General features: G+C 43.5%; 1 protein-coding gene across 2 annotated transcripts in view; it reads right to left on the bottom strand.

Annotated features, from left to right (window-relative positions):
* The window catches only part of HLF (HLF transcription factor, PAR bZIP family member), a 38177-nt gene extending 25788 nt beyond the window's left edge, over positions 1-12389 (bottom strand). The window contains exons 1-2 of one of the 2 annotated variants that reach the window (XM_064522677.1): positions 12008-12389; positions 10235-10570 (exon numbers count right to left, since the gene is read on the bottom strand). In XM_064522677.1, the coding sequence (XP_064378747.1) occupies positions 10235-10570; positions 12008-12344 (673 nt within the window). In that variant the 5' untranslated portion in view covers positions 12345-12389. The remainder of the gene's footprint in view (positions 1-10234; positions 10571-12007) is intronic. The other variant, XM_064522678.1, reaches the window with a different exon arrangement.
* Between the last annotated feature and the right edge of the window lie 735 nt (positions 12390-13124).

Genomic DNA, 13124 nt, shown 5'->3' with positions numbered 1-13124 from the left:
TTTTATGGTACATGTATCAATTCAGAGGGCAGGCCCTTAGAAAGCTAGTGACAGAGACCATACCATGGTCAGTCCCTGGTGACTAACCTGCTGGGGTAGTTCTGGTCCCTGCAGAAGTCTGGAAATGGGAAAGCAGGAATTAAAAAAAACGGTGCTCTGAAGTATTCTTAGTTTCATTCCCCAAAATCTGCAGAGCAGAGTCTTGCAGACTAGTCTTGCAGAGCAACTTTTACTCTGCTCACTATGGCCTTGATTCTGACAATCTATCTTTAGATACCTGGTTGCGTTGCCTAAGTTGGAAGAGTCATTCATTACTCCACCCTCATTCTGCAGTAAACAAAGAGAGTAAGGCTCCTCCATGGGCCTAGCCCGACATACAAAACTGATACACCAAGTTAAATTATCTCATGGTATAGGTAACACACAAAAAACACTGAGCGAATATATACCACCATGGAAGTTTTACTTTGATATCCATATGTACAATGACGTACTTCAAAAAGCAGTAAGCTCAGTACTTGCAGTTTTTACAGATCTGGATCTGATTTTTACTCTTCTGAAGTTCATCTCCAGGCAGTATCTTAGACACAGTTTAAAAAAAAAAAAAAAAAAAAAAGGAATAAAGGAAGAGCAAAGACAAAAAATTGCAACATTTCTCAGAAAAATTTCTACATCTTAATGTTGAGAAAGCAGGAAGACATTTTTGAGTACCTTTTGATATAGCTGTCTCCCCTTTTAATACACTTTGTATAGCATATACCACTTTATGATGCCACTGCCAGAACAAAAGGATTTTCAGGCCACAGATAAGTGAGCGCTACCTTACCAAAAAGGGTTTTGAAGTGTCTTAATGTGGTGCTAGAAGCACAGTGTAGAGGGGCTCTAACAATTTTCTGAATGCTCTAACAATCATGTGCATTCATGGGGGAGAGGGAATTGGACACTAAGGGGACAGGGGAGTCCACCCAGTAGTGCTGTATTATACTGCAAGTGTGTTGTGTCATTACAGCTTTATCCCGACACACCCATATTTACAGCACACAATGTACTGTACAATTCACAATGCCAAGAAACTCAACATATCTAATCTGGCAGAAAAACAAAGTCATATCAGGTTAATCCAATTCTTAAATTGCACAACTTTGAAAAGCCAATAGGAAAACAAATCTTCCCCTTGCTGTGCTCCCCCTATTCCTCCTCCCAACACACATGCCCTGCCACGACCTACTTTTCCTCTTTGATCCCTGAACATTTTTAGCCCACTCTCATTTTCCCATGTTTCTCATTCACTTGGAGCCCCCCTCCTCCCCAGACCCCGGTGGCAGAGTGGAAATTTACACTGATTAGAACAAGCCATAAAAGCGAGCTTTGTGCAGAGCACCCCAGCCGAAACGCGCTCCAAAGAATGAATGGCAAGACGCATACACAAGGTCACTTGGCCATCTGCCCACATGTGATACTGCAATAATTATGATAAGATAACCGGCCTCAAACTTAAACTTGGCTGACTGCAAGGTAGTTTCAAACAGGGCAATGGAGCTGGGGGTGCTTCTGCTGCACAAAAGGAACAGGATATTGCAAGGCTGCAGCAAAGCCCAGAGTTTTTCAGGTAAAATAACTTAACTTGGGAGGGGATCAAGATCATTCCATCATCTTGGTTCATTGTTTCCAAAATTTTGTCTGCAAACCTCATAGCCAGTTTTCTAACTGTTCTTTTTAAATGAAAGCTTAGAGTCTCATATAATCACAAGACTCCAGGAGCTGAGGATTTTAAAGGAAGAGTAATGGTAAAATAGTTTTGTGATCCCCCCCGACACACACAGAGTAAACCAATTAAACGTGGTTTCTTGCAGATTTGTTTCTCAAAGTGGATTGACATCTCAGGGTGTCTAAAAGGGTGTCAGCTCTCACAGAAGCGTTTCACACAGATCAGGCATTTTAAAGGTCTTATGTAAATTCTCTGAGGTATAGAACTCACATTTGCATTACAGCTCTTCCTGCTCAGTAACATCTTCCTACTTTACCCACCCGTCTATTTTCCATGAAACTCTAGGAATGTAATTGTTCTTCTAGAATCTTAACCTTTTTGCCACATTCAGTTGAAATCAGCCAATACACTAAAAAATCATGAAGCAGTAACACACAAGAGGCCACACATACCTAGAACAAATGGCAAGGTTTGTTTTCATAGCAAACTAGGCAAGAAAAAAATATCTCAACCCTCATCTATTCCAGTAAGTGACAGAACTGCAAGAGTTACATTCATAAAATGGCCAAATGCCCCATGCTGTAATGAGAGGCCGCAGCTGCAGGGATTACAGATGTCAGTAACATCTGTATTTCCACTATGCAGCACAAAGAGGGAACAGTGGTATGTCTGATTGCTGCAGTGTCCTCCAAATTAAGTCAGTTTAACCCTTTCTGGATGAGGAACAGGAATTGTTTTCACGTGCCTACTTTTTATTTACTAAGCATTAGAAACTAAGCACACAGTTGTTTTTAAACAGGCTTCTTGATGAAGTAGGACTCATTTTCAAATCTTGAAATGGTGAGCTTGTAAAAATGACTAAGCTGTTTCAAGTCACCCCCTTTATTTCAACAAAGCCCCTCTCAGTTTGAGTCTGTGTTTTATATTCTGCGGCCTTGAGTAACATACTCTGCTACACGAAGGCTTAGTGCATTATTTCAATAATTCCATTGTACTAAAATACTGATTTGCTCCATCAAATGGAGTTCTGCAGGAATACTCTGCATTTAGAGGTTTCACATTGTTGCCTCTATTTTTCAAAATGCAAGCTACAGCTTCTTTCCTTGCCTCTGTAGAAACTCCAGTTATATGCAGTTACTAGTGGGACAGCATTAAGTTTCTGTTTTGAGTGCTTTCATCTGTATCATGGTTACTGAGTTCCCAGGTTACCTCAAATATAGCAATTTTCAAATACAAGAACTAAATAAGCAGTGAGCCTTGTAAATTGCTTTACAAAAATTTAGGTCCAATCCTTGCCACGCAAAGTAATGGATTTTGCTGTGGACTGAGAGCCTTGTTCATTCATTTGTTTATTAAATACAGGAGTACCAACCAGTTCTGTAATGAATTACTTAATCTTTGACCTATTGTCCACAGCCATGTTCCAGAACAGAGAATTTATAGCAAGCTGAGATCCCTAAGGCTAATTGGAAAAGTCATCATTTTTACCATTCTCCATCCTCAACAAATCTCTACCTAACAATATATTTTTGCCTCTCCATTTATACACCTACATTTCTAAGGACGACATTTTGTTGCAGATGAGTTACTGCTGTAGTCCACGCTGACATCTGTTTATAACAAATGCATACTACTAAGGAACACATTGATTAATGGGTACCTGTCAAGTTTTATTTTAGTAATAATCTAGATTTGGGCTCCAGTTAACAAGGTCCTGAGTCTTCTAGGATCCTAATGCAATATGTTTTTTTTAATTCTCCTACATACGGTCTACACAAAAACGTGAGTATATGAGCAAAGACCTTCGAGATCAGCACGCTTGTTTTCATTAAATGCCAAATCATATCAAGAAGAGAATATTACCAGCAACATGAGGAACTGAAGCTGTTTCTCTCAAAGCTGAGAAGAGACCCGTGAAGCAAGAAAGAGTTCCACATCAGAGAGGCAAGATTTGGTTCAGGGAATGGGACAGGGAAGCGTAACTGTACAACAGCTTCAAGCGTGTCAGAAAACATGAAGAGGTTGAACAATAACTTGTATTCATTTAAAACCTGATGGATATTGCCTCAGTTATGCAAAGCTGAAGTGCTAGAAAGAGTCCTAGCAGAAAAAAAGCCAACTAGCAAAATGTTGCGACACATGCTGCCTTACCTGCCTGTTAGCTCTCCCCACATTAGCTCTGAAGCTCTCCAGACCAAATTCAGCTTTGTGATAAACGGACAGCTTCTTTAATGTTATTTGTTCATAAAAATGGCCACAGATGCTAACAAATCTGTTTGTGGTGCATTCATTTCGACACAGTGGTGCATTTTACATTCACTTTCTATACTTACTCCTCGTGTGTAACTTACTCCATTAAATGCTACTGGATTTGAGGCTTTTTTTCCCCTGAAGTAAATGTTTTTTCCAGCTCTTCCATAGTCCATAGCACTTCATACATTAAAAAAAAAAAATCAAACCACAGTTTTCTTTGAACTTAACCTATTTGAAATACTCTTCTAATCATCACATTTTTTTGTGAAATTCAGGAACAGAAATATTGCAATATATTTATTGATTACAAAAGTGAAACTTCAAAAAAAAAAAAAAAAAGATGATCACATTAGTAATATACATGTTAAATAGCTCCATGCTAATGCACTGCCAGCCAACCAAGCTTCTGTTTACATAATGCTCTCAAGAACACTTTACTGATCAGGAGGGACCTTTCATCCTGTGAGAAGAAAACTCCACCAACACGCTGAGACTGATTATCCCCCGGGGGGGGGGGGGGGGGGGGGGGAGGCCAGAAAGATGAACTACGAGAGAACAAATAGTGATATTCTGCTACTCCACCTAGGCGCTGACGACTGAGGGCAGTCAGTAAGCTGCGCGCCTGCTGAGCAATGCTGGAATCAGAAAGACTACATGAGGAGTAAAGTACTCATCACAGATTAATTGGGCAGAACCCGGCCACTGCTAGTTCCCACAATTGCCAGTCTACTGTCATATAAATACGTAGAGATTGCAGCATTTAAATGCGTTTCCTAGGAGCTGCATCTAAGCAGATAATATCAATGTCTTCTTCACATGCAGCTCCTGAGGACATCTCCCCTCCTAACTGTAACATATTCTTTTATGAAAGACTGCAGGGCGACTCGCGTCTTAAAAATCAAATCACTGCACTAGACAATCATTCAATCAAACACTCTTCCATACACTTTGAGGTGGGAAGCAAGGCTCTTAGAAAGACACTGTACTTTTTCTAGGTAAATGCAACAAGTTTGACTTGCTCTCAGACATCCTTGAAACAGCAAAAAAAAATCCTGCCTGCTCGCTCTGTGTACCCTCTTCCTGACACTGAACAGTCCTTAGCTTAAGTAGCACTACTTGTGTGGAAAGCACTATTCCACACAAGAACCAGAGTCAGGCCAGGTATATTTTAGAATTATAGCAGTTTTGGTGTTTACTTTTTTACTCCTAAGTAACTTCATGCTCTTTCATGTAGTCAAGCAATTATTTAATCAATAATCAAAACTTAACAGTGAATATTAAAACTGGATCTCTTAGAGGTGACTTGGTGTTCTTGCTTCTAACATCAATAAGGCTTGTGCATTCAGCACTTTTTCTCCCTCTTATCATGCGACAGGCTATTTTTATATTTGCCAGAGTATATTCTGCCTCTTTCTTTGATCCAGAATGCAGCCTTGTGAAGCTCGTCTGCATACGGCATTTCCCTTGCTCTGGCAGTCCACAGAGCTGAACTTTTCCATTTCACTGTGATTTCAGCATAGGCGGGTAATGGCAGGAGCACACAGCCGTGTGTGCGTGCGTGCCTGCCTGCTGCTGCTGCTCCAGCAAAAGCCACGCTGAGCAGGCTGCACAGGGGACTGCCACGTGCCTGAAGCACATGGTCATGCAGGCAACAGCCACTCAGAGCCTCACGTGAGAGTCAATGTGAAGAGCAGCTCGCAGTACCAGCCTGCTTGGCGATTTAGCCAGTCATTCCCATGTTATCATGTGGGAGAGCAAAGTTCAGAAAATTCCCAGCTCCTCTTAGTGCCGGAGGTAGCGTCCTTTGACTTTAAGAGAGGGGGCTCATGATGTGGCTCGTGCAACACCTAATAACTGCTTAAGAGCGGTGATTAAAGCTTAGGAAAAGATTCCACATACAGCTGGCTGCTGGGAATGCTGCCCTTCGCACTACTGAGACTCTGCTCAGAGAGGAGGTCACGTTAAGAAACACATGGGAAGGAAGGCTACAATGAAGGGAGTGTTACACACACACCCTTTTGTGGGCTACCTCCTTCGTCAAGTCATCCTCAGTATGCAGCTGGGAGGCTGGATGGGGCAAGAGCAAGCTATAGGAATGCTATCTGGTTGGTGCACCTATCACAAAACAAGAGCTAAAAGAAAATGCTCGAAACTACCCAGTCATGCGTAGTGCCTCTCACTGCAATTCAGCATCTAGGTAAGAAGTAAAAAGTAATGGATCTTGTGCTCTGCACAAAATATCCCTACTGAATGAATAAAATATGACATTTAATAAAATCTTTATGTTCTTGGGGGGAATGGGGAAGAAAAATCAGTGTAAATATACTTCTGATGATAGTTGTTTTCAAGCTTTTTTGGGTGAGAATACCCCTAATTTTTTCAACTGAAAGTGCAGACCCTTTAGATACCTACTGTATATATGTCGATTATAAAGCTTTTTTTTTTTTTTTTTTTTTTTTTAAACATCACCTTTGGCAGATCCCTTGCAAGTACTCTAAGGTACCCAGTTGTCCAGGCATCACAGACTTAAAACCACTGTCATGGGAACACAAAGATGAAGGGAGCTTTTCAAAGCCACCTCATGGCTTTACCCTCCCTAAGCAGCAGGGCAGCAACAACAATATGGGACATCACTGTGTCAGCAGCATCCTGAAACACAGCCCTAGATCCACGGCTTTGGTGCCAGACATAGAAAAGACAGATCTACAACACAAAACCCAGACGCCTTCTAACTAGGGTCTTCACCAGACTTGGCTGAAGCATCTGAGCTCTAATTCACTCCGTATAAACTCTTTATACTAGCTGCGCTATTCACCCAAGTAAGGGCTACACAGGGGCAGAAGGCCAGGTAAAAGCAAACACCAACTGGTTAACTGTAAAATATGAACCTTCCTTTACATAAAAGCAGCTTAGAAAACTTGCTATTCCCCTAAAAAATCTCCACAGTTAAATGGAGATCTATGTTCCAAAGAACCAGCAAGAGAAAACACAAAACATGCAACGGATGGAAAACCAAAAAGGTATGTTTGCAGTAACAGGTTACTTTAAAAAGCTAGCATTATAGAAACTGCTTTTCTGAGGGAGACTACAGATTTCAACCAACTAACCAGCATCCAATGGGGAGAGGGGGAAGGTTTCAAATGCATCTATTTATTACAGTGAATGGCAGTCTGCATCGCTAAAATAAATCATCAAAATACTATTTAACAAATCAAAGTTGAATTGTGAAAAAGAAATGCATCAGATTCTAATCTTGCAAAACCGTGCATCCCTCCTCATCAAAATAAAACCAGTATTCGCAGCTCTCCCAAACACAGAAATCTACATTTTAGTAGGTGCTTCCTTGATTCTTTGATACAACCCAGAGAACAGATGAGAAGCTGGTGTCAACCAGACAATCCAAGCTGGAAATACAGAATTAAGTTAAAAGGAGTTGCTTTTTTATCTGCTTATTGTTGACTAAGGAAAACAAATCAGTGAGGATTCTGTAACACCATCTTTAAAGTCAGGGTCATTTCAGCTTTTCTGAGCTTGACTACATTTCTCAGTGAATGCCAATGTGAATCTTTGAATCTTTTCCCGAGATTGTATAAAATACATATTTCAGTGACACTGTTTGCTTCTAGAGGTGCATAAGGTGCTTGTATCTCACCACATACATATAAAATAAAATCTTATCACGTCACTTCTGTACAGCCTGCACATCTGGGATACACCATGCATGTCCACGAGTCACACCTGGTGTTCCACACTCACCCTTCCCTGTACACAGTAGATGCACACGCAGGTATACGTGTTTTGGACAACTGTATGTGATACACTGATGCCAAATGTGGGGGAGCCATTTAGAGTAGTGGCCAGAGACGTGAAAAGCTCAGGATACGACCCTTTCCAAAGTCAGGGTCCATACTCCCAGAGAGGTGTCAGTTACAAAAAAAACATGGTGATGGTGGTGAATTTTGTGAATTTTGTATTACTTAATGTTGTTTTTTTTTAAAGAATTGCTATCACCTAAAAATCTTGGTTTTCCTAGCAATAATAAGATCACATGAAATTAACTTTTATTGAAATTTTTTTTATACCATTTGTTCCTGGCTTTATTACAATAATACAAATTGCAACAGCAATGCATGCTGAAACAGTAGCTCATACCAATTAAAAAAAAAACCTTCTTCGCATGATAGTTAGGAAAAAAAAGTTAAGTCTTGTAGTATATACTAACAAAGAGGCTCTATTTAAATGATTTTTATATTTGCCTCCAGGCTAACTTGCATATCTCAAAGCAGTCCATTTGCCTTCGCTCTTTTATGATGACCTTAAATAGTAGGGTTTTTATTTTATTAAAATTTGATTTTTAAAATACATATTGTATTATTTTAAAATTTGCTCAAATAAAAAAAACCAAGATCCTCAAAATAGACTGAATACAAGATTTTTATAAGACAAGGCACCAAAGGAAAAAATATATATATTTTGGGGAAAAAAATATTATTTTAAGAAATGAAATGAACTCCCCTTTAAAAAAGATTAACCAAAAATTTACAGTATTCTTAAAAACAGGATGGCACAGAAAGTAAAGACTGCAAATTAAGATGATTTATCCCACCCTGGGAGATCTGACTTCTTTTACAACAGTACAAAAGTATACAAAGTTTCTAGTGAGAAGAGTTCATAACCCTGAGCTACAAACAACACAGGAAAAACTCAAAAAAAAAAATCAATGAGTTGCAAAAAAGTCATCCGGACAGCTGATTACAAATAAATTCTGACAGGTGATCATTAAAAGCCTGGCGCATAATCAGGCTCCTCCAAAAAAAGAATGAGGACAGTTTATCTGCTTTTGATTTTACGTGTGCATATGCGACAGAAAATGGGGAGGCATACACGCTCTATTTTTAAGAATTGGCTCAGGAAAAGCAAAGTTTCATTTTATATTTCTCTCTTGCCAACTCCAAATATACTTTTATTTTGGAAACTGATACAAGTTACTGGTTAACTATGAAATGCCTTGAAACTGAAATACATAACAATGAAAAATCCACTTTAAGTGAAGGTGAGTAAGTAAAACCCACAGACTTCTGACACACTGACTTCCGGGGCACACTTCTGACTTGGGACCAAAGAGTCTGTTGACAGGTGTGTGGTGGTGGTGGTGGTGGGGGGGGGGCATTTTGTTTCTTTTCAGTGAGAAAGGAATGCTGTAGACTTTAAGACTTTTCCACTTCATCCTGCTCCACAACTTTTGTCCTTCTATTTATTTATTTTGCCTCTTTATCAGATGATTTTGACAATGACTTCACACGCTGAGCATGGCAAATGATCAAGCAGAAGGGAGAGGAGTGGTTTCCTGCTCCCAAGAGCACACTTTGGTCTAGCAGACCTTGTGTGAGCAGAAGAGCACAATAAGTCACCCACGGACTTAAAAACACCCAACTCCATGTTTTCCGAACTTCAGTGTTGACACTATTCCCCAGACCGTGATCTCAGTCATGCTGGTGTGAAGCCAGAGCAGTTATCCAGGATTTGTACTAGTGTCTCTAAAGAGATGAATTAAAGCGCTAATAAACTAAGAGAAGACTTCCACTGATATCGAACAGGTTTGAATTGGGCACAATGGCCAAACCTCGGCTCCATGACGTCTTTTTTGCCTGCAGCTTAAGACAAGTACAGATCTAACACAGCAACTGGGGTCAGTGGAGTTGCACTCATTTTATGCTAATTTAACCACAATTATAATGCAGCTCCAACATTTAGCTCCTGTCCCACATACTGTGGTGAATTTTGTTTTGCTTGATGCAGGACAAGAACATGGCCAGAACTACAAACAGGAAGGTCTTTAAGTTTGCCTTAAAGATAATTGTCCAGGCTATGGTTCCCATCTTCTTACATCAAATATTGGCCAAACAAAAGAATATTCTTTCGTGGTCCTTCTCCCTGTTCATTTAACACCATGGCATCTACACATTACTATTCTATTTGTGTTTTTCATTTGCTAATAGCCAAGTCACCAGTGAAAAAAAAGATGACAGGCAAGTTTCCTTAGAATTCCCACAGCTTCCTGACATAATTTAAACAAAAATCCCTGTGGAGCAACTTTCAATAATGAGAGCTATTATTTTTATTTTTTGTCATGCCAATGTCTTGAATCACATTTGCCCTCTCTAAGCTGCCTGTCAACCATACAGTAGAAACAGATTTACACTGGCGGGGGTGGAGGGAACGGGGGGCAGGCTCATGCTCAAATCCATAGGGAAGGTCTTACAGCTGATTTACCTGGTCTGACCGGGCTCTGCATGCAGTTCTGCGACACCATGCCTGGGTGGACTGAAGTAGAAGCCCTGCTGCTGAGGTCCATGACAGAAGGTGATGCTGAGGTAGCTTGCTGGAGACCTGACTGGTGTGGGCTATGCTCATGCTGGTTTGGGCTGGGTGGAATGCCATTTTCTGAGAGGAATTCTTCCAGGTCCATGTATTCCAACTGGAAAGTGTCTCCATCGTATGGCAGTGTCTTGTCCCATAATGTTGGACCCAAGAAAGCAGACTGAGGGACTGTGGTACTGGTGCTGTCATCATCTAACTTCTTCTCTTTGTCTTTTTCTTTACCGAATGCTTAAACAAAACACATAATAAAGATGTAAGAGCTGAGTAATTAAATTACTAGCTACTATTATTACTTCAATTATTCCTCTTGCACTTTTTCAGATGTGAGAAGCAAATACTCCCCTCATATAAATAACTCCTCCAGTTCATTCTATTTGGCACAGAACTGGAGGGCCATGCCAGCTGAGCACCTTTCCCGGATCCAGCCATGTTTTTAAGATATTTACCTCTATTTTTAGTTAGCAATTCCACTGCATTTGTGGCTTTGAATGCCAGCTTCAGTAAGTACTCACAGGCTTCTTAAGAGTATGCATTCAAGTTAATAAAGCAAGCTAGAAGATGTTGCTTGATACTGTATTTTGTTGAAAAGGGAAAATTTTGACCTGAAACCCCTAAACCTATGAGTACAACAGTATAATAAAGGGCCTAATCTTGCAAGTCCGTACACAAGGAAAGGAGCCCTCAAATTCAATAGCTGTACTGCTTGCTTTAAGATGGTAAGGGAGCCCCATAGGAAGCAATAAAATAATACAAGGTATCCTTTATAGAAATAATAATGATGTTAAAACTTCTTAATGCTTTAAAGTTACAAACTTACAACAACGGTAAAGTCTGACAGAATATATATTTTAGCATGCAGAAGTGGAAGAAAAAAATCCAGGGGTATAGAAAAAGAAAAAAAAAAAAAAAAAAAAAAAGTGTTTCCTATTTGCTTCTATAAAAAAAAAAATCCAGTAACTTCAATGCACACTTTGACGGGAGCACCTGGTTTCTCAACAAGATAAGCTACGATCTAAACTGGTGCAGCTTTCTGCCAGCTGCCATGCCTTCGCAGCATTTCCTTTTAAATCACATCGGACCCCGCTGCAATTCTGAGCGGCATCGCGACGGAACTCGGGCCGCCGAGCGCACCAGAAGTCTTCGATCTGCAGCACAGGGGGGCTGTTTGTAACACAGACGTGAACGACTGCAAATACCAAGTACGATTACGCCCGCTCTACCTCAGCTTTCCACAAAAGAGTTGCAACTTTTTAACGTTAAAACGCCTGCCGGTTGCGCGGGGCCAGATGCCGACACGCGTCGATGCTTAAGAGCAGGAAAGGACCGAGCTGGCCCGTTCATTTTATTTTTCCAGCCGGCCGGAGCCATCCCCGCGGCGGCGGCGGAAAAACCCATCGCCTTCCGCTAGGCTAGACGCACCGCTCTTATCATTCACCGCCTAATATCCTTACGGAAATCATCCAATTACTTAATCACCTTGTTGGGGGGAGAGGGAGAAAAGGGAAAGCGAGGCGCGGGGCTGAGGCGGGGGGGGGGGGGGGAAGAGGGGCCGCCATTTCGGGGCGCCCGCCCGCAGCGGGCCGGGCCGTGAGGGGGGCACCGACTCGGGGGGGGGGGGGGGGGGAAGCGGGTCCCGGCGGCCAGGGCTGCCCGCGGAAGCCTCACCGTCTTCGTGAGCGAGCGGCAGCTTGAGGGGGTTTTCCAGCAGGGACTTCAGCACCCCGTAGGTGGGAGGTAGGAAGGTGGGGTTCAGCGGGAGCGGCCGCGACATGGTGGGCTCTCCCTCGGGGCAGCTGCTGCGCGGCGGCCGGCGGCTCCTTCCCTTGCCTCTCCTTTCCTCTGGCGGGGCCCGCTGCGAAGCGCGGCGGAGCGGCGCGGCGCTGGCGAGGGGCACCCGGAGGCCGCCGGAGCAGGGGAGCGGGAGAGGCGCCTCCTCCTCCGCCGCGCAGCACCGCCGCTCCCGCCGCCCGCTCTGCGCCGCGCGCCCCGGCCGCGCGCCCATGTGCAGGCGCTGCCGGCGGTGACGTCAGCCGCGGCGCGGCCCCGCCATTGGCGCGGGGGGCGCGGCGGCCGGCCCCGCCCCGCGGGGGTGCCGCCAGCGCCGCGCCCCCCCCGCCGGCGCGCGCGGCGGCCGTTGCCCGCGCCGGGGGCGGCCGTTACGGGGCGGGGGGGAGGAGGGGAGGGCGCTGTGGGTGTCTGCGCGCGGGCTGCCGCCGGGAAGCCGAGGCCAGCGGCGCGCTGGGCGCACGGGGAGCCTCGCGCGGGGAGCCCGCGGCCGCGAGCCGTTTCCCCGGTAACCGGGAGGAATGTTAATGAGTTTGAATGTTTGACCTAGCTGGGTGCATCCGAGCGTGAGGTAGCGGGCGAGCAGGCGGCGGCAGGCCTGCGGGGAGCGGGCGGGTGTGTTTGCATGTTGCGAACACCGCTGGAACCCCCCCCCCCCGTAAACTCTGCGCTGGGGCCCCGGAGGGGACGAGGCTAATAATATTTTATCTGTTTCTAAAGAAAACAGTTACTGGGCTAGCTAGCATTTAGCTTCAGAGACACGACAGATCTTCTAATACACCTTTTTTCCATAAGAAGACTGCTCCTCTCAGCAGTTACGTACATAAATCAGGGTGGCATAGGTTTCACCATTACCAAGATTCCTGGTATCTCGTCTACATCTTCTCTCTGAAGTGGTTCTCCTCTTTCTGCTTTCTAGGATCCTGGGTGCACGCACAGCTGGTTTTCTGTCCACTTCGGCCTTCAGCCGCCCTCTCAGGAACTGAGCGCTCACCGT

The sequence above is a fragment of the Dromaius novaehollandiae genome, chromosome 18 (assembly GCF_036370855.1).
Source record: "Dromaius novaehollandiae isolate bDroNov1 chromosome 18, bDroNov1.hap1, whole genome shotgun sequence".
Lineage (NCBI taxonomy): Eukaryota > Metazoa > Chordata > Aves > Casuariiformes > Dromaiidae > Dromaius > Dromaius novaehollandiae.
Note: the sequence above shows the minus strand (reverse complement) of the source record. Positions and strands in the feature narration are given on the sequence as shown.